The sequence below is a fragment of the Typopeltis vanoorti genome, chromosome 21 (genome assembly GCF_054136105.1).
Source record: "Typopeltis vanoorti isolate ZY-2024b chromosome 21, IOZ_Tvanoo_1.0, whole genome shotgun sequence".
Taxonomy (NCBI): Eukaryota; Metazoa; Arthropoda; class Arachnida; order Uropygi; family Thelyphonidae; genus Typopeltis; species Typopeltis vanoorti.
Window position 1 is genome coordinate 29,618,296 of NC_143569.1, and position 24,909 is coordinate 29,643,204.

The 24,909-nt window shown below is 34.1% G+C and overlaps 2 protein-coding genes across 2 annotated transcripts in view; one reads left to right on the forward strand and one right to left on the reverse strand.

Moving 5' to 3' along the window:
- Positions 1–24,909, forward strand: part of LOC150094691 (uncharacterized) — a 326,662-nt gene that overhangs the window by 14,949 nt on the left and 286,804 nt on the right. The gene's annotated exons all lie outside the window — the stretch shown is intronic.
- LOC150094692 (beta-1,4-galactosyltransferase galt-1-like) lies at positions 4,031–23,290 on the reverse strand. The gene is made up of 2 exons (XM_090411269.1): positions 23,060–23,290; positions 4,031–7,689 (listed from the first exon to the last, which is right to left on the reverse strand). Exon 2 carries the CDS (start codon positions 7,668–7,670, stop codon positions 6,354–6,356), a length of 1,317 nt encoding a protein of 438 aa, XP_090267395.1. The 5' UTR covers positions 7,671–7,689; positions 23,060–23,290; the 3' UTR covers positions 4,031–6,353.

Here is a 24,909-nt window from a genome sequence, read left to right on the forward strand (position 1 = left end):
TAAGGAATCATGACATTATGAGTTTGGAAATTTCTGGGGAACATGTCTCAGTGACATCATGTAATGTGTTTTTGTTCGCGTATGGTCTTGTGGGTGATGGTTAGAGATAAGATATCGTGGTGACACACATTTGTGATTGACGTCATGTTTTGTTTTTGGTTGTCTATAGTTGGCAGTACGAATTTTCCAACATAGGTTTGGGGTATTTCATTCCTATTATTGAGTATGGGAATTCTTAGTTTAGAGTCGAGATGGGGGCAACATTTAGATCTTTTCTGAATAATTAATTACAAACTATCATTGGTGTCCCCCTCAAACACACACACACACATACACATACATTTTTTTTGTCAGTAGATTAGTATGGGAATTCTTAGTTTAGAGTCAAGAATGGCGGGAGAATTTTAGAAATAAAAGTGAGTTCTTTTTTGAATGAAAAACAAACAGTATTTTTTAAAAAAATTAAATAAATAAACGGAGATTTTAATGGATTACAAGAACTTTCGTTTATAGTCTAGAAAAATTCTAATGATAATTTAGATTAACTTACATTCTCTCCAGAATGGCTCTTCTGAATGCCAATAGATATTCCAAAATAGTTGAATTATAACCACAACACAAAACACAAAGGTTGAAAGAACGAAATTTCTGTAAATAACCCTAAAATCTAGTTAACAGACGCTTCTTCCTTTAAATTTCCATTTGGTACTCTTTGTTAATTTCACACTTGGGTCATGCTATGTTTTTTTCCCACAGTTGGGAGCGTATAACTCAAACTGCCAGCGACCGGATAATCCGCATCTCTCGATGTGGAGTTTGATGTTTCTATATATTTTTTTCAAATTGATTAGTTATTTTTCTCTATTTTACTTTTAAAATTCAGTTTAACTACATATTCTAACCAGAATAACTGAGAAAAACAAATAAATTAATAAATTGTGTGTGAATTTATTTTTCCCCTACTGTAGATTTTTCATTTGTGTTATCTTAAAGATATCTCATTTCTGGTCGCAAATAATAATAAATAACTATTTATTCATAGTGCCAAATGAAGTAATGTAAAAATAATGAAGGAAAATTTTCACCCACTGTGAAAATTCTACAGTGGGTGAAAAATACGAAGTTTTAGTTATTTATCATTGGTATTATTGATGTGCAATTTCGTTTGAATAAGGCTTCGACTATATTTCCTAAAGAAATTTGTATTTCTGATGGAATTATTGTAATATGCCTTGACAAAATCACTGTGCAGTTGGAAAGAATTACCTGAAAGAGTTAAAAAACAGAATTCTTGGTTAATAAAATATGGTCATCAGCTGAACTGGGAAATTGGTTCACTATCTCTGGACAAACTAAGAAATTGGATGATATAATCAACATGCAGATATCAAATATTACTCTCCAGAGAAAAATCAAAAACATTAACAATTTAATAGGCAGACCTGTTGTTAATTTAAATGATCTGGTTGCCCTAAACGTGAAAAAACTCCATATACTTCCAAATGCTTTTGGAAACATAACGAAAGATTCTGTGCTTATAACAATGCTCAAAAATATATGTATTGGTTTAAAAAAAAAAATAAAAACGTAACAGTTAATTTTACGACAGTAACAAATTCCCACGATCACAAATGAATAAACTTTCAGATGAGATTCACATTGTCAAAAACCACATGATTATAATTCCACAGCCATGGGAACCTTTGAACAACAGCGTAAATTTAACAATAAGAAGATTTAGGAACAAAAAAATAGAGTGCATGCTTCACTTTATTTATTTTCTGTATGTTAGATTCAGTAAATACAATTTGTAAATAATATTTCGCTGAAATAAAATGTGTAAATTTAAATGAACAACTGGGTGTCATTGATGTGTTATACAAATTTAAGTAAGACCATATCTCTCTCTCTCTCTCTCTCTATATATATATATATTTTTTTTTTTTGAAGTCACAGTAAATTCACACACAATTTATTTATGTATTTATTTTTTTGCTCAGTTATTCTGGTTAGAATATGTAGTTAAACTGAATTTTAAAAGTAAAATGGAGAAAAACAATCAATCAGTTTGAAAAAAAATTACAAGTGTCAATACCAAATCTTAGTATAAACTGTCGCACTTCATTGTGAAATTAACAGAATAGAATAGCAGTGACAAAAATACGGGTTTTGAAGTATAATCTTTGGAATTATGTTGAAAATTATAGTACCAAACTTAATATTCAGTTTGAAATAAGAATAAATAATTATTTATTTGTGTTGTAAAAAATACCTAATATAATAAATGTGTTAAAAATATATGTAAATATCCCTACTGTGAAATAAATCCCAAGCTGAGAGGACAACAGTCAATTGAGACTAACGGAAATGAGTCAAAAAGGAGTTGATGGTAAATTGCTGCCTCTCCTGTAAAACCATAGTTAAACTTATTTTGAAATATCACATGGAGAAAATCATGTGAATTACACATACGCACCCGTATGTATAATTCACATACGCCATAACCAACCATGGCAAGATCCACTTCATCCCCAATAGCTAATTCGTAATGTCCGGAAGATAAGCACAAGAAATGGCTTCAATGTGTATTTTGCATTCATTTTTTGTCAAATAACTGTATGTAACCAACCATACTTCGACAGCTTGAAAAGAAAACACAAATGATATGTTAAAATCTCTTGATTTTTTTCCTAACTAAATTGCGAGAAATTGCTTGAATGCTAAATCTTGAAAATGCAGTATTTGCTTATCTTCAGGTATCATCGCTTATTGTAAAATGTGAAAATATTCCACTCTTCCAGAAGAATTAATTGTACTGCACAAATGGAGGTCAGTACCCTATTGGGAAATAGATCTGCAAATATTTGAATTTTATTTCATTGACACAGATCAAACGGTTCATTAAAGTGCAGTAAAGAAAAAAAATTGTTCAGGAAATGTGAAAGACAACTTAATTTCAAAAGTACGAAAACTCAGTACTATTCAGTATGATTTAATGAGAACACAAATGTATTAAATCATTTATATTTTAAAGGCTAGCTGTTCTGTCTTTCATCTTCAACACACACTAGTAATAATACTGTATCAAAAAATCGATCAGTATAGCATTAATTTTTAATAGGATCAAAATAGAAATAATTACATATGGAGTTCATGCTATCGGGAAAATATAGGGGATTTGGTAGTTGGATGAGCCTCCGTAGCTCAGTCCGTATGGACGAAGCCCTTTGGTCGGAAAGACCTGGGTTCGATTCCTGTTCAAGACGTCAGGAACCTTTATCTGGTCTCTTTCGACTAAAGGTGAGTTAGCCAGTCTGACACGGAGGTGGGTTTTTATCACCCGGAAACTCGGGTTTTTCGTCCCCCAGAACAGGTAAACCAGTCCCGTGAACACACGCATCTACAGACACACCGGGAGGCACAGGGCTAACCACCTTATCCTCGAAGTGGTCGCGGTTTCAAATCGTAATAGGCTATGCCTACAAACGTAACGGGCCACTAATAAAATTTTAGTTGGATAAAAACCCTCATACGAGCAGTTAAATGATATCACAGACACAGTTATTAATAGCGGACAGCTGTAAAAAAAATACCAAAATTGTCGATTTTATTAAATTTTCTTCACTTCACGTTCATGAAAACAGGTCAGTTTTTGTATATTCGGTGTTCTTGTAATGATGCTCAGTTTTTATTATTCCGAATTCCTCTGACTTTCTCATGGAAAGGTACTTTTGTTTTAATTATAAGATAAAATAGAAATATTTTAAGAGATGACATATTTCAGCTGAAATATGCCAACATGCAATGATTTCGAGGAAATCATTGCAAGTGTGAAGATGAACGATGAACTCCTGCTGAAAGTAAAAAATGTTGTTATTCATATTATACAGAAATAAAAATAATTTCCAGATTATATGAAGATGAAAAAGGACCAGCTATATAGTTTATTTTTATTTTTTTATTTCCCATGAGTTCGGTTGTATTGTCAGAATCAGAAAATATTCAGACAAAATTTCATTTAGTTTACCTATTATTAACATATTAATACATGGGAAACATTTATTTTACTGAAGTTATAGAAACATTGCTCTAAATAATCATATATAAATATAAATAAATATTAATACACTTTATGTTTAGAGAGAACAGATTCATAAGTTCAATGATAATAAATTGATTCTGTAGAGAAATTTGGTATTGTTCTAATGAACTCTGTGACTTATTGAAACTACATACTTTGCAAACCTGTTTTATTCTTGGTAAAGAATATAGTCGGGGTGTTCATCTAGGTCGACCCTTGTTAATCTATCTGCTTTGCTAGAATACGACACTAGGGAACTTTATAGGCCTCTACATGAATAAACTAAATTTGCTTATCCTTAGACAAGCATATAAAGGAAGCCAACTTGATATTCGATGAAACATGTATTCTAAGGCATAGTAAAAGTCTGGCTATTTTTCCAGACGTTTCTTGGATGAAAAAAATGGAAGGGCTTTTAATATCGCCAGATGTGATTGTGGGCGTTGACCATAGCTATTTGTTTATCTATTTTATGTAACTTCCACCTGTATAGTCATAACTATGCCTGGTAGTTGGAAATGTTTCGTATAATATTACACTGCTTGGAAAGAATTCAACAGACACCATAGAGGAAAAAGCAGCCATGGCACCTACCTTAATAAGATGTAGGACTTCCTTTCGCTGCAGAAATCCTACGGGGAATACGTTCCGTAAGCGTAAGATAGCTATCAATGAAAATTTTGGATCATTCTTCCTGTAGGCATGTAATAAGGTCCGGGATTGTTGTGCAGCGGATGTCCCTTCACCTCGACCGACGCTCCTGTTCATCTCACGGATGTTCATTAGGATTGAGATTAGGGATCTGTGGAGATCAGTCAAGTGTGATGACGTTCACTTCCACAAACCACGCAGTTACGGCAGCAGTCTTATGACACAGTGCATTGTCTTGCTGAAAGGGACCATGGTCAGTTCCCTAGAAAATGCCACAAAACAGGAAGAATCGCAATGTCGCATTCTCCAGAATGTTCAGATACCTCTCGGAGTTCAACCACAAACAGAGATCCGAGAACAAACTAGGAAAAACAGGACCATACCATCACACCGCCACCTCCGAATTTCATAGTTGAGGTTCACCCTGCCACACCCATACACATCCGTCCATCTGCTCGGTAGAGGGTGAAGCGTGGTTCGTCGCTCCATAACACTGTTTTCCAAGCTTTCACGTCTCACTGTACACGCTCTTTGCACCACTGAAGACGATGCTGCAATTTTCTGAGCCTCGGTTCTGAATGTTTTTGTACAGATTCGTGTTCCAGTCGATTCCCGGAACTCTGCGTTCAACGTGTCGGCTGATAAATGGCTGTTTTTACATATTATCCTTCGTAGCACCCTATAATCACTTTCGGTGAGTGTGGTGAGTCGTCGACTGCTGATTGCACTTGCAGTTGACTCTCTGCGCTTACATTTCGGTATGGTATTACTGATTGGCGACCTGGGATAACCCAATTTATCAATAATTTGCCAAACAGATAGGCCTGCAACAAGGTGACCTATCACAACGTCGCTTTTAAATTCCATCAGTTCCCTTCTGTTCCCAATTTCTACCAGCTACAAACATGTGACGTTACATGGTACGATGCACCTTGCCCATGTGGTATCCATTGACTTCTCTCCAAGCAGTGTATTTGGTTCTGAAGAGGGTAGGGTTTAATACGCGGGGGGGGTGTAAGGGAAAGTCTCATAGTGTGTGCTGTCTATGTTGCACAATGGACAAAAATATGGCAGTCATGCAAATAGAAAAGTTGTTTCTCAATGGAATTGAATATCGAGGAAACTTTGATCTGTCATCTTGCAATACACTGATTTGACTGGTAGGGACGGACCGAGTATTTCTCTCGTACTGGAGGTTTACCTATGTGCGAAAATGGCTAAATGAGAAGCTCTGGGTCTCTCTTGCATCTTTGTTTTTATGTTTATATGCACTTTGGTTTATATTAAGATATATATTTATTTAAAAATAAAAATTTTTTTTTCTTCCATACCTAACAAAAACATGGTATGATAAGATTTCTCGAAATAGTTCACAAGTTAAAGTTTCTTCAGATAAAAATATCTTCCGTACTTAACAAAAACATGACATGATATGGTTTCTCGAAATGTAGATCACAGCGAAGTTGAAGTTCATCAGATAAAAATTGCCTACATCACTAAGTGGAGAGTTCAATATATTTATCAACAGTTTGTTTTTAGCAGCTTAAATGGAATCATCCAGCATTATCTTTTTTCAGAGATATCATTTAGAGAAGGTACACGCACTACTGAATTATAGCCATCATTGCTTCGTAGACATATTTTGCCATGCATGTATAGCAGCTGATTGAAGTAACCTATCTTTGTATTTTCTTGCTTCTACTTCCCAAATTCCTGAGTTGCCCTTTGTCCTGCATACGCCTTTTCTGTAATGATGAAGAAGAGCTATATTAGTAGGTACATTATATGATTCAAAGTTATTTTTATGCTGCCATACGAAATGAATTCCTCCGTGGATTACGGAATATGGTTTAATAACATATTTTGATCTAGATAGAGGTGGCCATATTTTGTTTTCTCTTAAAGTATGTACCTGAGTTAATAAAGGAACAGGTAACTGCAAAGCGTTTGGATCCGGTGGATATTCTAAACAAAAAAATGATTGTCTGAATATGTAACTTCCGATTTGTTTTCCTTTGCTTGTTGTTTTAGGAAGCTGCTTGAGCAACTTTTTTAAAGTGAACTGTGTTTTAGGAACTATAAACTCATCCCAGTCTAACACAATAATATAGCTAAACTTGTGCATGTTTCTGTATACGCAATCATTGATATTAGCTAACTGTCCTATTTCCCAAGCTTTGGAGAAGTTATCGGGGACATTCCACGAAAGAAAATCAATTGAATAAAATTGCTGAAGTTGTTTTATGAACTCCTTCGAATGATTCGTGGTCTGATAATCATAAAAGGTGAAATGGTCCACTTCCAGAATGCTGTAAAATGCAACATATTCAGCAATTGCTAAAGTATTATTAAAATTACCAAACATAGAACGAACGCATATGGCAATGCTGTCGGGAGGACTCTCATCAACCATCAGTGACACAACCGGTATCCACATTGATGTTTCATTAGAATCGTCTATGTGCAGAGTTACTGCTGATGGTTCTCTATCACAATCACACACAAAAATGACTGCTCTGTACTTTAAACTTTTATGTTCTGGAATAATATTAACAGACGAAATCACGGTGGTGTCTTCTTGTTCTTCATTATAAATGATTTTACAGCTGATTTTCATTTGCGCTATCTTGTTATTATTTACAATTCCTAGTACAAATATAGCCGATTTTTTATCGTTCCTTTGTTGATTCCAATAAGCTGAGTATACAGCTATTTTGTCACCTAATGCTTCCCATCTGTTATCAACAGTCCACTGAATCTCATTATTATGTGATTCAAAGTTATTTGTATCGTCTTGTAACGCATTCGTGATGTTTTTAATAATTGTGTATTTCCCTGCATTATAGATAAAACGGTTGCCAGAATAATACATCACGAGAAACATCACATATAAACAAGAAGCTGCCACTACATAAAGCATGCCTTTTTGTGAAATCATTGATAAGGACAAATTGCGCCTGAAAAAAAAATCATAAAAAAATAAATAAAAATTCATTGTAATGTATAAACATATATATATACATACATACATACATACAATTAATTCATGAAATTGTTATATAAGTATGAGATTAGAAATCAACTTTTGAACGAAAGGATACGAGTTTTTGTTAATTTTGGAATGAAACCCAAAATTCAATGAACCTTTTTTTGTTCCCGAAAGGCAGCGGAAGGAAGTTTCGTTTGGAAATTACTAGTGGATTTGAAGAATTGGAGAAACAATAATTTCAGATCTATCACGATTCCGTGTTCCTAACGTATCGTTTTGTATACGCATATTAACATATATTAACGTATCCTAACGTATTTTTGTCTGAAACAGCGAGTTATACAGTAATTTTTTTTCTGATTTGTAAGATTAAAATCTGAGTTTCTGGAAGATTTGTAAGCAATTTTCCGGAAAATGAAATTCCTCTAATTGGACATTCGAATTGAATTCGAATTGTCTACAATGGTCGAGTCCATTTTACAAGGCTACACAAGAACTTACTGGCAAATATTATAATATTAACTATAATATTTAATAATGTGAGATGTTTGTATCGCTCTTTCCTGAGGAGAAAAATCCGGATTATGAACTGTCTTGTGTTCATGCAAATACTCAATGCCAAAATGTCTGGTATTTTCGGTGATGCTTTATTAGAAAATACATTAAAGGATAATTTAAATAAAAAATTTGGCAATTGTCTCTCATACGTGAAACTAGAAAAAAATATAATAACTGCTAACACTTTCGCTCGTGAGTGCGTGGTAGCGTCTAGTTATAATTTCCATTTAATTGTTGGGTATAATTGTAAGTCCCACATTTGCTCTTATTAAAGAGACAAGCGTCCAAATTAATCAAAGCTCTTCTTTTTTTTCCTTTCTTATTTTGTTTCTTTGTGTCTAAGCGTTATAGTTTCTTGAATTGTCTGTAGAAGTATATAATTATAAAGGAAGGACACACTCGAACCTTGCTAACTGATATAATGCATGAGTGTAGTAATTTTTCTCTCTTCCTCAAAAGTGATAGCTGAATTCAATATTTTGCACAGTTTTGTAAACAGTATAAGATACTGAAGAAAAGAAAAGTATTCGTCTTTTTATATTTGAAAACAGCACTCATGTTATTCCACTAAATTTCATAGACTAAAACAATGAAAATAGGCAGGAACATGGAAAATGTCAACTGCATTCTGAATGGAGAGCCTATACAATAAGTAAAATATTGCAGCTATTTAGGCAAACAGATTTTAATGAAGATGACACGCTAAATATGGAAATAGACAGTAGAATAAGCAGTTGGTATGGTGGAGAGCTAGTTGGATAAATTTATATGGAATAAGAGAGCAATTAGCCAAAAGACCAAACTAGCAGTATAGAAGACAGTGTTCAAACCAGTTTCAAGTTATGCATCGGAGAGTTGGGTTAGAAATAAATCATTGATCAGTGATTAAGACCACAGGTATGAGAGTTCTTAGAAAATTAAGGGTCTGAACAAATGGCATCAATGGCAAAATCATATGAAAAATGAAGACGTTAGGAAGGAACTTGAGATTGTTAGCATTCAAGAATGTGTGAGCAGGGCTAATCTAAGGTAGTACCATTTAAACAGAATGGGGAAGAAAGGTTAACAAAACAGATGTTTGATGCCAAGATGGCAGGAAAAAGACCGAGAGAAAGTCTAAGGTCTAGGTGGATTAGTTTAGTCAAAAGTGCATTAGAAGAACGAAATGTTAGCTATGACAATATTGGAGTGCTGGCAAGTAATAGACTAATTTGCAGGAAAATTGTTGATATGAGATTAATAATAATGTAAACTTAATCATGTAGTGCTGTCATAATAGTCTGGACATCCCTTGAGCGTGCATATAGGAAAATGATGATGATGCTATTCCACAAAACCGTTATCACATCGTCACCATTTCCTGTAAGTACCTTTCTTTAGGGTAATATTTTACCTGATATGAATTAGACTTGATGTAAATTTTGGAATTAAGCTTAATTAGTTTGTAAGATGAATGCAGTCCCGCTGTGATTTCTTTATGATTCACAAAGCTACCATCCTGTCTTCAGCAGGATGATCGTTCTCTGCAAGATGATAGAGATGATTTTCTTATGTATTTGGAAGAACAAAAATGCGACCCATTGCTTACTAAAGAAAGGTTTACGTTCGATACCATTAAGAATGAGAGGAGCGTTTTAAGGACTTCACAGCTCTGGTAAAATTATCCAGTTTCAGGCGAGATCGGATAATTCTGCCTTTGAGATGCCACGACTATCCTCTTTGAAAACAGATAATTCGTTCTATGAAAATTAGGACGATATGTTTGTTGCAAGAAACAGCGCACTGACGACTAAGAGTATATTTTAATAATACTCGTATCTGTGTGAATTCGAAACAAACAAGTCATTTTGTGCTAATCAGGAAAAATCTTGTTTGATCAATACATCTTTATTGAAGGGTATTCAACACAGCCGTTTTCTTCTGCACTAATTTAAAATCAACGCAGTATATGCAATTTGTTTTCAGTATAACATTAGTTCAACTCTTGATCGCTTCCGCTTTATTTTTAGAAGCGTGAATTGAATCACGTTTGTAATGTAATTATGGTATATCTGTTTGGTATCCCTCCATATAAAGAGAGATATAGGTTACGGTGTCATGCAAAAATTGGAGACTGTTGCCTTTTTTCAATTCCATAATATATTATATACTAATATAATATATACATAATATAATATATACTATTTCCAATTGGGAGTTAATTACTGTCATCAAGTCTCGGTGACTGATTAGGTTCCGTATGCGCATTGAAATCAACAGACTGTGAATTAGAATCCACTACAGCATAGTTGCTTGCGAAAATTTATGAAAAACCTACTGAAAAACCATTTCATTATTAATTGGAGGCGGAAGCGAAAAAAAATTCACGCTGGGTTTCTAGAACAAGATTCTTAGGTTATGCCTTAGCCAACCCATGGCACTAATAGTTTATAAATTTCCAGATGTAGATAATGAATATAATTATCACAAAAATAAATAAGAAAAAGTTTATTATTTTTAAGTGTAACCTAGATTTAATGGCATCGATATATGTTAACCAATTTTTTGGTACTATGAAAAAATGCGGGACATTCATATTATTCATATTTGTAGCCAGTGTCTAATATGTATAACTCCATCCACAGGAAATAAGCCTTCAAAGAGTAGTAGAAGGATTTCATCTCTCTGAATAATTGTGTTCTAAATGATTTGATTATTGCTTGCTAGATTGCGAAAATGTTACTTACACTTGTTTTGGAGTAATAAATATCTATTGCTCATGTTTGGTTCTGTAGCTACTGTAAGCAATAATTTTTAAGTTTGTATACGTATAAATGTAGATGTGTCCGCAGTTGGAAATAAGGGAACATTCTAAATGTTCAATAAAGCGTCGTTAGTTTATCATCAAACCATTTCAGAATATTGTTCATTAATTTATTGGTTTTGCTGCAAACTTTCGAAGTAGTATTCCTCTAATATACAGCAGAATTTAGTGTCATTCGAGATAGCTATTTTTTTTATTCATCATCATTCTTATGCTAACTTTGTCAGCCGGAAGTTGATGCATTTTGTTAGTACATCATTTAGGAGCGATGTTAAGATGTTGTAATATTAATTTGTTTGCTACTAGCAATTTTCCTCTGACTAAATGTTATATCTTTTTATAAATATCATATCCAATAAATACTCGTATTTCACATAATATAAAAATCATATGATAAACTGTGTGTTCTTTTCATGTAAGTTCACGTAGGTTCCCTACTCATCAGTGAGTAGGTAACCTACGTAGAAATACGAACAAATACGTAAAAATGTACAAATACGTACAAAGTACGAACCTACGTACACTACATGTATAGTGTACGATTGTCGACAGATCACACGAAAATGTTGCTGGTAGTAGCAGCGTCGTCTGTGTAGTAGTGTGACAATTAGATATGCCTTATTCCATGGTATGGAAAGTCTTGCGCAAAATTATTACATTTTATCCCGAATCACCCCGTGCGCTCCAGGAACTTCGATTACATTCACCGAAAATTATCGTTTGGTGTGGATTCACAGCAAATTTTATAACAAGGTCATTCTTTTTTGAGGACATCACTCCGACAGGACTAGTAACTTGTTCTATTACCGCACGGAAATATCGCGATATGCTGAACAGTTTCGTCATTCCACAACTTCAGCAACGGCAATGTCTGCATGAGACCATTTTTATGCATGATGCACATCCCCACATTGCATGATCGATACAGCAGCTTCTATGGAAGCACTTCACAGAAGAAAGAGTGATTAGTCGCTTCTTTCCGGTTGTATGACCACCTCGTTCACCTGATATTACTCCATGCGCGTTTTGGTTGTGGGGTTACCTGAAGGGCAACTTCTATCTTGGCGGTGTCTCGAACTTGGCAGCCATAAATTTAGGACAACGTATTACCGACTGTGATGAACATTCCTTCAGACATGTTACATTCTGCTATTGAAAATGCTATGTACAGGATGCAATTTCTGGTCCACGAGAACGGTCACCATATTGAAACAGGTCCTCTTTCGCATTGGTGAACTCAATGTGCTCGAGTTGTGCAACAGTTTATGACATCACTTATGCTCCAGTAACTGTAATTCCGTAATTACGGTGCTAAATTAAATTGTCAGTAAATGTTTTACTGTTGTATTATCATTTCAGTTTAGTCTTTGTTATTCATTTGTTTGTCCATTTCAACGCTTTTATTTATATTGTACAGCCCAGGTTTCCCCTATTAGCTACTTTTTGAACTATTTCTTTTTACAGAATCCTTCTGTCCATGTCTTGGCATTGTTTGGTATCATTAACGTACATTACACCCAAGGTAAAAAATTCCCCCGCCCCCCCACATATATATATATTGAAAATGCTATGTACAAGATGCAATTTCTGGTCCACGAGAACGGTCACCATATTGAAACAGGTCCTCTTTCGCATTGGTGAACTCAATGTGCTCGAGTTGTGCAACAGTTTATAACACATCACTTACGCTCCAGTAACTGTATGTATGTTAAAAACTATGTGTGTTAACCGTATATATATATATATATATATATATATATATATATATATATATATAATCACACACACACACACACACACACACACACACATATATATATATATGTGTGTGTGTGTGTGTGTGTGTAGTAATGTTTTAAATGCAGGTGAACATTTGATAGGAAAAATAAATTAATTTCTGTATTTAAATTTAGAGCTTGAAACTATCTCCTTGCCCGCTATCATGGTTAGGTTTAATTGATCCTGCTGTGCATCCATCCGGCCAGAAAGTTTTTTTTTTTCATTAAAACCAAAATATAATAAAAATTGATGCCTTTTTCAATATTTCAGACTTTATCTTATTTTTGGATCTAAATGCTAATCCCATGGCTTACGCTGTTATTCAACTATAGATTTCTGTGACTCTAGCAGGTGCTAGAAATCTTATCTAGCAGCTGATAATAACCTCTACTGTGAAATGCACTTTGTCGTTGTGCCAGTGATCTAGTATGCTTCATTTACTTGAGACTTCGCTTGTTGATAGTATCTGAATAAATTTTATTTTCATTGCATCATATGAGCTATTGATGATCTCGATATACGATATGCTCGATATACTTGGCATATATATAAAGCACAGTTCTGAAACTATGCTTTATATATATGCCAAGATGTTTAAGAAATAAATTGCACCGCTTTGCAATTATAAGTTGAAACATATTGTCTTGATATAGCATAATATTCTTCTTTTGTTGGCGTGATTTCCTTACGAATTAGCAAAATTCCATATTGTTCTATATCATATGATTTAGTTACTACAAAGTTCTTGATGAAAAATCTGGCTGTTCCTTAATATCACATATTTATTTTGGTACTGTTTTACTGCATGTAATTCAAACAAGAACTGTGAATCAGCTAAATATTTTCTTATCGCTGTTTGAGTGATTTTTGTAACGTTAATACTCCTAATGATATTTTAGTTATTTGGAATTAATATTTTGCACGTCCACCTAGACAACTTGTCATGCGTAACATACAAAGTCAACAGAAATAATCCAAGCAATTTGCTTAAATTATTTCTGTAGAATTTTTGCTGCAGTCCGACGCATGCTGAAAGCTTGTGTCAACATATATTGACACGATCCAAATGCATTTCCCAACTAGTCATCTCACTTACTAAGGGTCACGCATATTTTCAAGAACAAGTTCTTAGATTCGCTTCACATTTCCATCCATTTTGTGTATTAACGGATGGTTCCAAAATTCATCTTCGTCATCAGCACCACTCTTGAACTTTAAAAATGGAGATATTTCAGTTGTGCTCATTATTGGAATATTTATATATATACAGGGTGTTCGGGATAAATTTGACATATTTATAATTAATTATATTTTTCCGTAAGTTACATGTATTAACACACACTTCTCTTCATTTAAAAGTTTGGACCCTTCTTCATTCATATACAAGATGTCAGAAAGGATGGATAGCTGGAACCCACCTGAATCATGGAAGAGAATAACTTGTATCATGATGATTCGTGCCCGCCATCAAAATAAGGATATTACGACTGCTGCCCAATGCTCCCTGAATACAGTAAAAACAATCAGGCATGAACTAGAGACTTGCAATGGTGACTACGAGGATGTAGCAAGAAGAAAGATCCCTAGCAGACGATCTGATTGCGTTCGTACAGCAGAATTCCTCGCAAATCTGCAGGAACAGGTGTTGAAGAACCCTGGCATTGGAATTCGGGCTTTGTTCGTGGAGTTGCTAACTGTAGTCAAGCCCTGGATAATAAGGGTAGCCAATGGTAGGCCGTGTGTATGGCAGCAGGATTCGGCCCCTTGCCACACCTCTGGGAAAAGTCAAAAATGGTTGTCTGAAAATTTCTACGACTTCACCAGTCCAAATGTTTGGCCTTCAAACTCCCCAGACCTTAACCCCATGGATTATTTTGTATGGGGCGCAGTTGAAAAAGACACCAATCGCACTTCCAGTAATACAAAAGCCCAGTTAATGGATAAAATTAAAACAGTTTTTGCGGCCCTTCCCAGGGAGACTGTAGCATCAGCTTGTTCGAGGTTCCGAAGCAGAATTGAAGCTGTGATCGATGCTAATGGTGGTTATTTTGAGTAAATCTTGTTGATAGTATTGTAATTAACTCTGCCTGTAATGTTTTTTTGTCAATTCATTAAATTTAATAGATACAAAGAAGATTTTCTTTTTCCTTACGAAACTGTCAAATTTATCCCGAACACCCTGTATATTCCGTCACCTTCCTCTTCCACCTAATTTGGATAGGAATGGTACGTCTTCCGATTACTTTTCCGGTCTCTGTGTGCTCAAAAAGCTTTGAGACAACTGATCTAATCCTTAAGGTATTCGGCTATTCACAGTACTAATGTGTTAGAGGTTCCACACCAGTCTTTCATTTCGAAAATTATACAAACTCACCAGTTTGAAAGCTGTCAGTGGCGCAAACAGATAGGGGAGAAGGGGCCCTGGCATCCCCAAAGAAAAATTTTCCAAAAATATTTTCTTAATTAAAATTCTTTTTTTATTTATTTATGTTGTGTTGTGTCTTGTATTTCTGTACTACTTATGAATAGAATAGATCATTGCAGATGCTCAGTCATAGGTCCTATGCGATGCGTAATGTGTATTCTCAAATCGTCTACTCAACTCGGTCCCCCCAAGATTAAATCCTGAGTGCGCCACTGAAAGCAGTTATAATAATTTTCATTCTTTTATGTTTATATATGCTTAAACAATGCTCAGATTATCGATAGTTTCTAAATTACTCAAAGCAGCCAGGGCCATGTAACAGCGTATTGTGTCGATAAAATGAATGTTCCCACAGGTCTGTTCGTTATGCTGGTGAAACGCCCATAGCATTCTTTGCAGATAAAAAGATTTACTGATTAATTAATTAATTAATTAATTAATTAAATAATACTTAATAAATAATAATTATTAATTAATTAATTAATTATTGAGAGAGACATGCTTGGAATGTTGCAAATAATCATCAGGAAAACTATTATCAACGGATCGAAAGAAAGTTAGGCAGATCCAACCTTAGGTAATCCAAGGGCCGCATCCATAATAATAAATACAGTACATATATTAAATTACTTTGAGAGTCCTACCGTTAGTTAGGTTTAGCAAGCACTTCGAAAATTTCGTAAGAAAGAAAAGTCATGGTGTTTATAAAAGTTTTTATTGGAACAGTAGACAAGAAACATAATTCTTTATTTAATTTTAGCGAGAGCTCTGCAGTAGTTCGGCTTCGTTTACTAAAGTATCCAGTGGCGCACCCAGGGGGGACAAGGGGCCCTTCCCCTCCCCTCCCCCAAAAAAAAAGAAAAAGGAAAAAAACACTAGAAAATTTTCCAAAAATCTTTTCCTAATTAAAATTCATTTTTTTTTAAATTTATGTTGTGTCGTGTCTTCTATTTCTATACCACTTATGAATTAACTATCACATAAGTACCCTATAACTCTCGGGAATCATGGCCGCTGTGAACATAAGGCGAGCAAAGAAGTCCTTGGGCGAACCGAGCACTACTTCGTTTGCCCGAGCTTGGCCAGAGGAGATCACTGGTGTCATCTATTGGCGATCACTGCAGATGTTCAGTCATAGGTCGTATGCAATGCGTAGTGTCTATTCTCAAATCGTCTATTGAACTACCCAGGATTAAATCTTGAGTGCTCATCCCCCCCCCCCACGATTAAATCCTGAGTGCGCCACTGAAAGTACCTATATCAGTTTCGATGTTTATAGTTGCGAATCACAGTAAATTTGCAAGAGAATTATTTGTCAATGAACATCTGTACTTTGATTTAATGAATTTCATCGATGAAAAAGTGCTTTCGCAAAGATATCGCAAAGTAATTTGGTGATCAGCAGCGACACATTGCGCACTAATCGCGCGCTCACGTTCCTGTGAGTGCAGGGAGCATGCACGTTGAAACAAATCTAATATTTAAAAAACAGGTGGGTGTATAGTGATGTAAAAATACCAGATAAAATTACCAACATCGAGATTATCGATTAGTGAATGAATTAAAATATCTAATATGCATTCGATTCAAATTGTTATTTTATTTTTTCGCTCTTGAAACCCACAGGTGGGCCGCACAAAATCGCACCGCGGACTGTGTTTTGGACAACCCTGCTGTAGAACATCAAGGAAATGAAAATTGCTGTTAAAGAGCTGTGCATCGGTAAATCAGACGAACTGCAGGTCGAATTTCTGAAAACATTTAAGAACACTAAAGCTAAAGTATTATTTAGATGTTTAACGAAAACTGTACACACACAGCTGGTTATTTCTTCACTACTATAATGTCTAGTCGTTCATTCTGTTGTCTGTACACCAGTTTTTGATCATGAACAACGTGGCTGTGTTCCTGCACCATCGAAACAAATTTGGTTCCCCACTCTTTTTCGTTCGCTAAAATGAAACTACAACTTAAAGGACGTGTGTACCTTTATAAAAGCTTTTCAGTCGAAGATGACTTAGAATAAACTCTAGAATAAACAGGCAAAAACGGCTCGAGAATATCCGTAGGATTTTGTTTGGTTGGTTCGAATTACTGCTTCGACCAGCAAAGCTAAGAAGCAAGTATGTTAACTTATTACTGTTAATTTCGTGTGTTCAGGACCCGGTTATTTGGTTTGATACATGAAAAGTCCGAACGTATGTAATTAATACATAACACACTGGCCTTGTAGCCTTAGGTGCTTCGGCTGTGATTCGGCAGAAATGTAGTTGCTGCATACCAAAGTTGGTCGAAAATCGGTTCAATCATGCTAACTTTAGAGATGTTTACTAAAGACGCAATCTATTTTACAATTTTTTCTTCATATTTATCTTATTAAGCTGAATTTCTCACAAGATGCTGAACAGCAGAAGAGACAACTATATTAAAGATTTAGCTGGTTGAATTTTGTTGAACGATGTGAGATATAGAAATGTCTGAAGGATAAGAAGAAACAATATGACGCTTTTTTTTTGCTATATTAGTTCTCCAAGTTTGATTATTAATTGGATCTAGTGCTTCAAACATTGATAGGCTGTGTCCATTTAAATAGCTCTGAATAAAAGTGGCATACAGCATAGAACCACAATTACAGCAAGTCGATTTTCCATAATGATTTTTGCAATAAGAGTAGTCATAGTATTTGGCATGAAAGCTTCAACAACGAATCTCAATGCTTTCGTTATACATTATACAGACTCCCGCTTAATGTATCATTGTCTAGTACAGATCGTTTTTTTCATCTACAACTAGGAGACCAAACGTTTCCCTGTAATATTGAATATAAAAAATACCTGGATATTCTTATTTGAAGTCGAACGAGTGGCCAGAGACTGATACACTCACACTTTTATATACAAGAGAGACGAGACTGATTTGTCCTTAAGATTAAATTTTATTGAAATACATATTTAAATCAAAAACTTTATATAAACGCTTCTTATTTGGACCTTTTAATACCCATGACCTGCTAAGTGTTCTTGATTACCATAGTCTGCATTTTATTTATTGGAATAATGGACATGCTCTTCTAGTCAGTTTCTGTGTTGGCAGGATTGAAAAATCCGTTTTTGGGAAGGAATATCCCCCACTTCCATATCAGATCAGTTAATTTATCGTCGTTCGAAAATCTCTTTCCCTACGTTCGCGAAAAATCTTTAGATACTTCGTTTTTATTTATTTATTTTTTAATATTACTCCCACCCACGAAAGATTGTAAATCGTAAACCTATAACATATTAGTGCCATATAGTCTAAGGATATTTTCTTTTCTTTTTTTAAAATATATATTTGTATTATTGATTATTTTTACACAATTCGGAAACCCTGCTTTAGGGATCAAACACGAAACTTTTTCAAGCCACTTGAAGTCTCTAATATGCGGAACGCCTGAAGTTTTTTTGAAACCCACACGAAGGGTATAATGTGCACATACACTCTAAACATGGAAATTTTTACATCACAAGTATAGAGATGGCTCTAGAATGTTTATAGTTCGAATCTTAGAGTAATCTTATTATCTTTGATCTTATAGTCTAATTTCGAGAAAATGGTAATTATTTATTAGCAATTATTTTCACTTTATTTTTACTATATCATCTGCAGTCTCATTAATTTAGATTACCTATCACTCTTTAATCCATCTGAATGGAATATCTGCATAGCACAAGATTTCTCTCTGTACTTTAAAGATCAGCGTATGGTGCGTGCGTTTATAGGCACTTCTTTCACTATTGATCCATTTGCTTTAGATGATTTGTCATATGAAATTTGTAATTTGCTCTGTTTCTGGTCATTAGTGTAGGTTTGATTGTTGGTGACGCAGTGCCATTTGGATCCTGATAGTAGCCAATTACAAATTAAATGTTGTCACTTTTTTATATTCTGAAATATAAATATAACAAGTTTCATCATAATACTTCCAACAGTTAGTGTTCCCCAGACAGCTTCAGTCGACTTCCTCTAGAAGAAACGCATTTGAGTGTATTTCTTAAGCTTTTAAACTACATTGTTAGCAGTACATCCGTAGATGTGTGAAACGATTGTATGCTTCTTACAGCAAATAAGGCTTAATAAGACATGTTACTTATACTTTTAAGGTTTAGTACCAATTTACGGTAATCTTCAAAACCGGATGTATTTCAGACTAGTCAGATATATTAATGATTACGAACATCACTTTAAAAATGTCCGTTTTTAGCGTGGGTGCATGCTTAATTATTTTCTATAAAAGCGAAATTCAGTTGCAATTCAATAATCACGGATTTTTAAAGTCCTTTTGTGAAATAAGTTGACGGATATGTATGATTATTGAATAATTTAGAGTAATGGATAATAACTAATTATATCTATCTTTTTTTCTTTGTTTGTTTGATACATAGTTGCACTTGAGATGGTGCAACTGGGATGTTATTACTTAGAGCAATAATTGTTGACTTCAGTAATATTTTATTTCTTATTTGTTTTTTGCATGTTTTTATGTATAATTCGAGACATCCTTTTCCTCACCTAAATACATAATCAAGAGGTTAGTATACGAGCCATATGGCTTCAGTTAACCTAATTTTGTAAAATTAGGTTAAAATTAAAATTAGGTTAGTGATTTCTTTTAGTGGTTTTGCTCTAGAATGTTTATAGTTTGAATCGTAGAGTAATCTTATTATCTTTGATCTTATAATCTAATTTCAAAAAAATGGTATTTATTTATTAGCATTTATTTTCACTTTATTTTTACTATATCATCTGCAGTCTCACTATTTTAGATCACATGTCCCTCTTTAATCTTAGCATCCCGCCCGAGGAGAAAAGTATATTTATATCATCCACATAGATTAGGTTCTCCTTCAGATCCGCTGAAGGAGAACCGGTTCGTGAAAGTGGGATGTTATTACTTAGAGCAATAATAACCAGGACTATTTTATTTCTATTAAATCAGAAATAAAATACTACCCAGGACTAAATATTAACGTACTCAATTTTTTAATGAGTTGATATTCTCTTAAGGTGCAACTTATTATAATAAAAATTGATGTCTTTTTCAATATTTCAGACTTTATCTTATTTTTGGATCTAAATGCTAATCCCATGGACTTACACTGTTATTCAACTATACTCCTTCTTTACTCTATTCTTTATACTATATACTTCTATACTATATACTCCTATATTCGAGGTATGAGTGAAGCCGTGTGGGAGAAGGGGATATAATCATCTGCCTCTTCCACTACTTCATACAGTGCACATTTTTCCTACTAATATAGTTTGTCCACTCCTTTTTTTTAGGATATTCATAGTTTTTCCAGAATAAGCTTAGAATTTGAAAAACGAAAATGTTTCATAATTTAAAGTATTTTTGAGAAAACTGATAAACTAGTTTTTTTTTTAAATGATATAATTGATGCTTTTTAACTCTTTCATGATTCTTCATAAAAGGATATTTTTTGTAATATAAAGAAGTCATTTTTAATATTTGTCCAAATTGTGTTATTCTTATCATACTTTATGCTCACTCCGTTGTTCCCTTCAGTCTTATTACTGTTTAGTTAATCTAAAATTTTTAAAAAAACAAAACCATTAATAATAACAACATACAGTAATTCATAGAAGAGGGTGGTCTGATCTGAAACGTTCTCGGCCTCGATCATAGATGGCAAAAATATCGACAAGATTTTTTTCTAAGTTGGTACATCTGTCATGAGCATCCTTGTGAACTTGCAAGTCATTCTATCAAGTAGTGTGTTTTATACAGCTGTCTGAAGCAAAAGTGTTGTCTGTATCCCTTGAAATGGATAAAATTGAGTATCGTGCGGTTATAAAATTCTTTGTAAAAGAAGGTTTAATGCCAAACGAAATTCATTCGAAGTTCATAAAAGTTTATGGGCACTCTTCTCCTTCGTTTTCGACAATTAAGAATTGGGCTGCCGGTTATAACGTGGCCGTACCAGAGTTGAAGATGATCCACGTGAAGGACGGCCAAAAAGTGAAACAACACCAGAAATCATTGATCAAGTGCATGATATGGTATTGGATGACCGGCTAGTCAAAGTGCGTGAAAGCGCTGAGACTAGAGGCATTTCAAAAGAACGTGCGAGATATATTTTGCATGAAGTGTTGCAAATGAAAAAGCTTTGCGCAAGATGGTGCTGTTTGGATTCTAGCTTGCTCACAGCAGATCAAAACCGCACTCGCATGAAAATCTCTGAACAGTGCTTGGTGCGTTTTAACAACAATAAAACTGATTTGGTGCGTCGATGTATTATTACTACGAATGAGACTTGGATTCATCATTACACACCAGAATCAAAACAGTCGACAGAAGCCGGTTGTTCAGCGCCAAAGAACACAAAGTCGGTTCCATCAGCAGGAAAGATCATGGCATCAGTGTTTTGGGATGTCAAAGGCATTTTTTTATTAATTATCTTGAAAAGGGTAAAACAATAACCAGAGAATATTATTCCCATATTTTAACCAGACTAGACGAAATAATTAATGAGAAAATACCGGTTTGCAGAAGAAAAAAATCATCTTTCATCAGGACGATGCACCTGCCCCCAAAAGTGTTTTGACAATGGGAAAATTAAGCGATCTGCACTATGATTTGTTGGAACATTCACCCTATTTCCCAGATTTGGCTCCCTCTGACTTCTATCTCTTCCCAAAACTCAAACTCTTCCTCGCTGGTCAGTGTTTTTCTTCGAATCAAGAGTGATTGCAGCTGTAGAGGGGTATTTTGCAGATCTTACTGAGAACCACTACAGGGACGGGATAATGGCGCTGGAATGAATGTATTAGTCTTAAGGCAGATTATGTTGAAAAATAAAAATAATTTCAAAATTATAAATTCGTTTTTCATTTTTAGGCCGAGAACTTTTCAGACCACCCTTGTAGATGAAGTATACCTAAACGAACCAGAATCCAAACCGCAATAATGAACTATCCACGATTCCTGACTAGCGACCCCCCCCCCTCCACGCACTCCTTACACACACACACACCCATTCTCGCTCTTTGACTTTTGTTTTCATAAAGATAGACACATTAATGCCCCCAAGTCGTTAAGCACAACCAACACCAAGTCGATCAACAGCACTGATCGCTTTGTCGATCTGCGGTAACTCATCTATCTCAATCTGCATCTGCATCTTTGCTTCTATTATAAAGTGTTCATTTTTACTCAAAAATCCAAACTTGTACAATACTACGTTTTTTAAAATGGGAATATATGTCATTAAGATGCAATATTCAAAGAATTTGAAGGCTGGCATCCAGATACAAATAGTCAGCTTAAAATCAAAATTGAAACGACTTGACAAATATTAGGAATCCCAAATGCTCTTAACATCCACCAACTGTAGAATTGTTGCTGTCACTTCGTAATGTTTTACTAATAAAATCTGTTCTGACCAGAACTGAAATAGAACACACGAACATCTTTTGAATTGTATTCCAAGTACTAAATTTCGTTTATTTTCATATAGCTATACGGAGTTATATTTACGGATATATAGAGAGAAATTTATTCCTCTAAATAAATTTCTTTTGAATTTATTTAGCTATCAGAATACGGAAATTGCAAATATGAAATTTTAATCACATCTAGCCAAAATTACGTACAACTGACAAACAAAGTAAATCTTTCCGTTTCAGATGCTTATTTAATTTGAGAATCACACTCGAAAATATTAGTGTACTGTATACATTCTTAATAAAAGCTTCATAAAATAAACAGCCTACCTTTTTTATATATACAAAAGAGCTTCTTTCGCTGTTCACTAAATAGAAAGGTATTTAGACCATATTTAATCAGTGAATGCCTTTATTTACCATTTTCATGAGCGAAAGTATATTCCAGTAAGAAAAACCCAAGGGAAAAATATAAACATTGTTTATTCATCAAACTTTGTGAGTTACTTTCAGATGAATGCACATAATACTGGAAGAAATTAAAGCAGTTGATAGAGATATTAAGCTGTGACACATCAACTGGAAGGTCGGTGTCGTCACTACTCAAGAAATCGTATTGCTTATCATACTCCTTATCATGCTATGGCCACCTGTGAAAAGGTGATATAGCTCGGGTAAAAAAAAAAGAAAAAAGGTATAGATAAAATTCAGATCAAAGGGCAAATGATTTCGCGTTCATAAGTATTTGACTTACAAACAATTCAGGATTTCTTATAGTATTGAATGCTTTTATTCGAATATGTAGTTGTTTTAATTTCGTTCTGTTAAAATTTCCAGATGTGGAGAATCTGATTTTCTGTACAGACTGTTTACGTACGATGGTATTCTTAGGTGGATGGAGGGAGGGGTATCGTTGTATTACTACAACGATATACTAAAGCGGGGGTTTTCACACTGTAGCCTAGAAGGATAAATAATTATATGCATTTACTAGTAATTTTGGTTATGTTTTATTTTTTTTATTCTAATTTTGAGATAAGATGATTCAATACCTATTATAGGTCTAACGAATCTGCATTTTCATTACATTTTGTTTAGAACAGAAAACTAATTTATTTATCTCACCTCCATGGAACCTTCAGGGGAAAAAAAAAACTTTTAGTTGGAAAGACCTGGGTTTGAATCTCACCTAGGACGTGAAAATATCTAATAAGGACTTTTCAGTTGAAGTTCAAAAGATTAATTTTTCTTCCCATACAAAAAACAGTCAAAGCGGTCATTAAAGACAAGTATTTGGCACAAAATATGTTTACCATATGGCCTAGCTTTTTTTTTTTGGTGTAATCCTAAAAACAGCAATGACTAGTTTCTGTTCTAAATATTATCTTCCCCACACGAAGTTTTAAAAAATGTCCTTACGGACTGCGAGAAATAAAAGAAGGATGTGAGAAATCTTTAACCAAAATTATTTACCTTATTAAAGAATTTTGGAGAACTTATGCTAAAATATAGGTTCTCCAAAAATTTAGCATACTCTATGTTAAGACGCAATGATTTTTGTTATTCCATTTCAATCAAGCTTTAAAATTATGACTCTGAGAGAGGAGAGGCGGTGAGAACTAAGCAGAAACGAACAGATATCTTGAAATATTCTGAAATATTTCTATATATCCCTGTGCTGTAACAGTTATTCATTAAATATTCATGTAAGTCTAGAAGAGCAATCGAGTATATTTTCTCGAAAATCATTTTATATTTGTGTATGACCGTAAAACCTTGCGCAAGAATTTTACGACATTGTTATAATAAAAAATATGCCGGTATGCATGTGAGGAAAAGTATGATCCTTAGCAAGCAGAAGAAATATGATTTTGTGTCCTTACACCTATTTACAATAACAAAAGATTCTTCTAAATAAGTACGTAAAAGAACATCACAATTGATTGTTTTTCTATGTTTCGCGGGAACACAAATTACTTAATATTTTGATTAATCTTAATTAAGTAATCATTTTTATCCTACGACAAGCGTTTGTCTGAAAATTATATCTGTGTTATACAGTCTATGATATTACTTCACTATCGGAAATTATTCCCTTTCCACCAGCGTTTGTTTTATACTGAAATATATGCTTTACCTTCATTCTTTTTCAGTATACGAGGATGGAAAGGGAATCAACC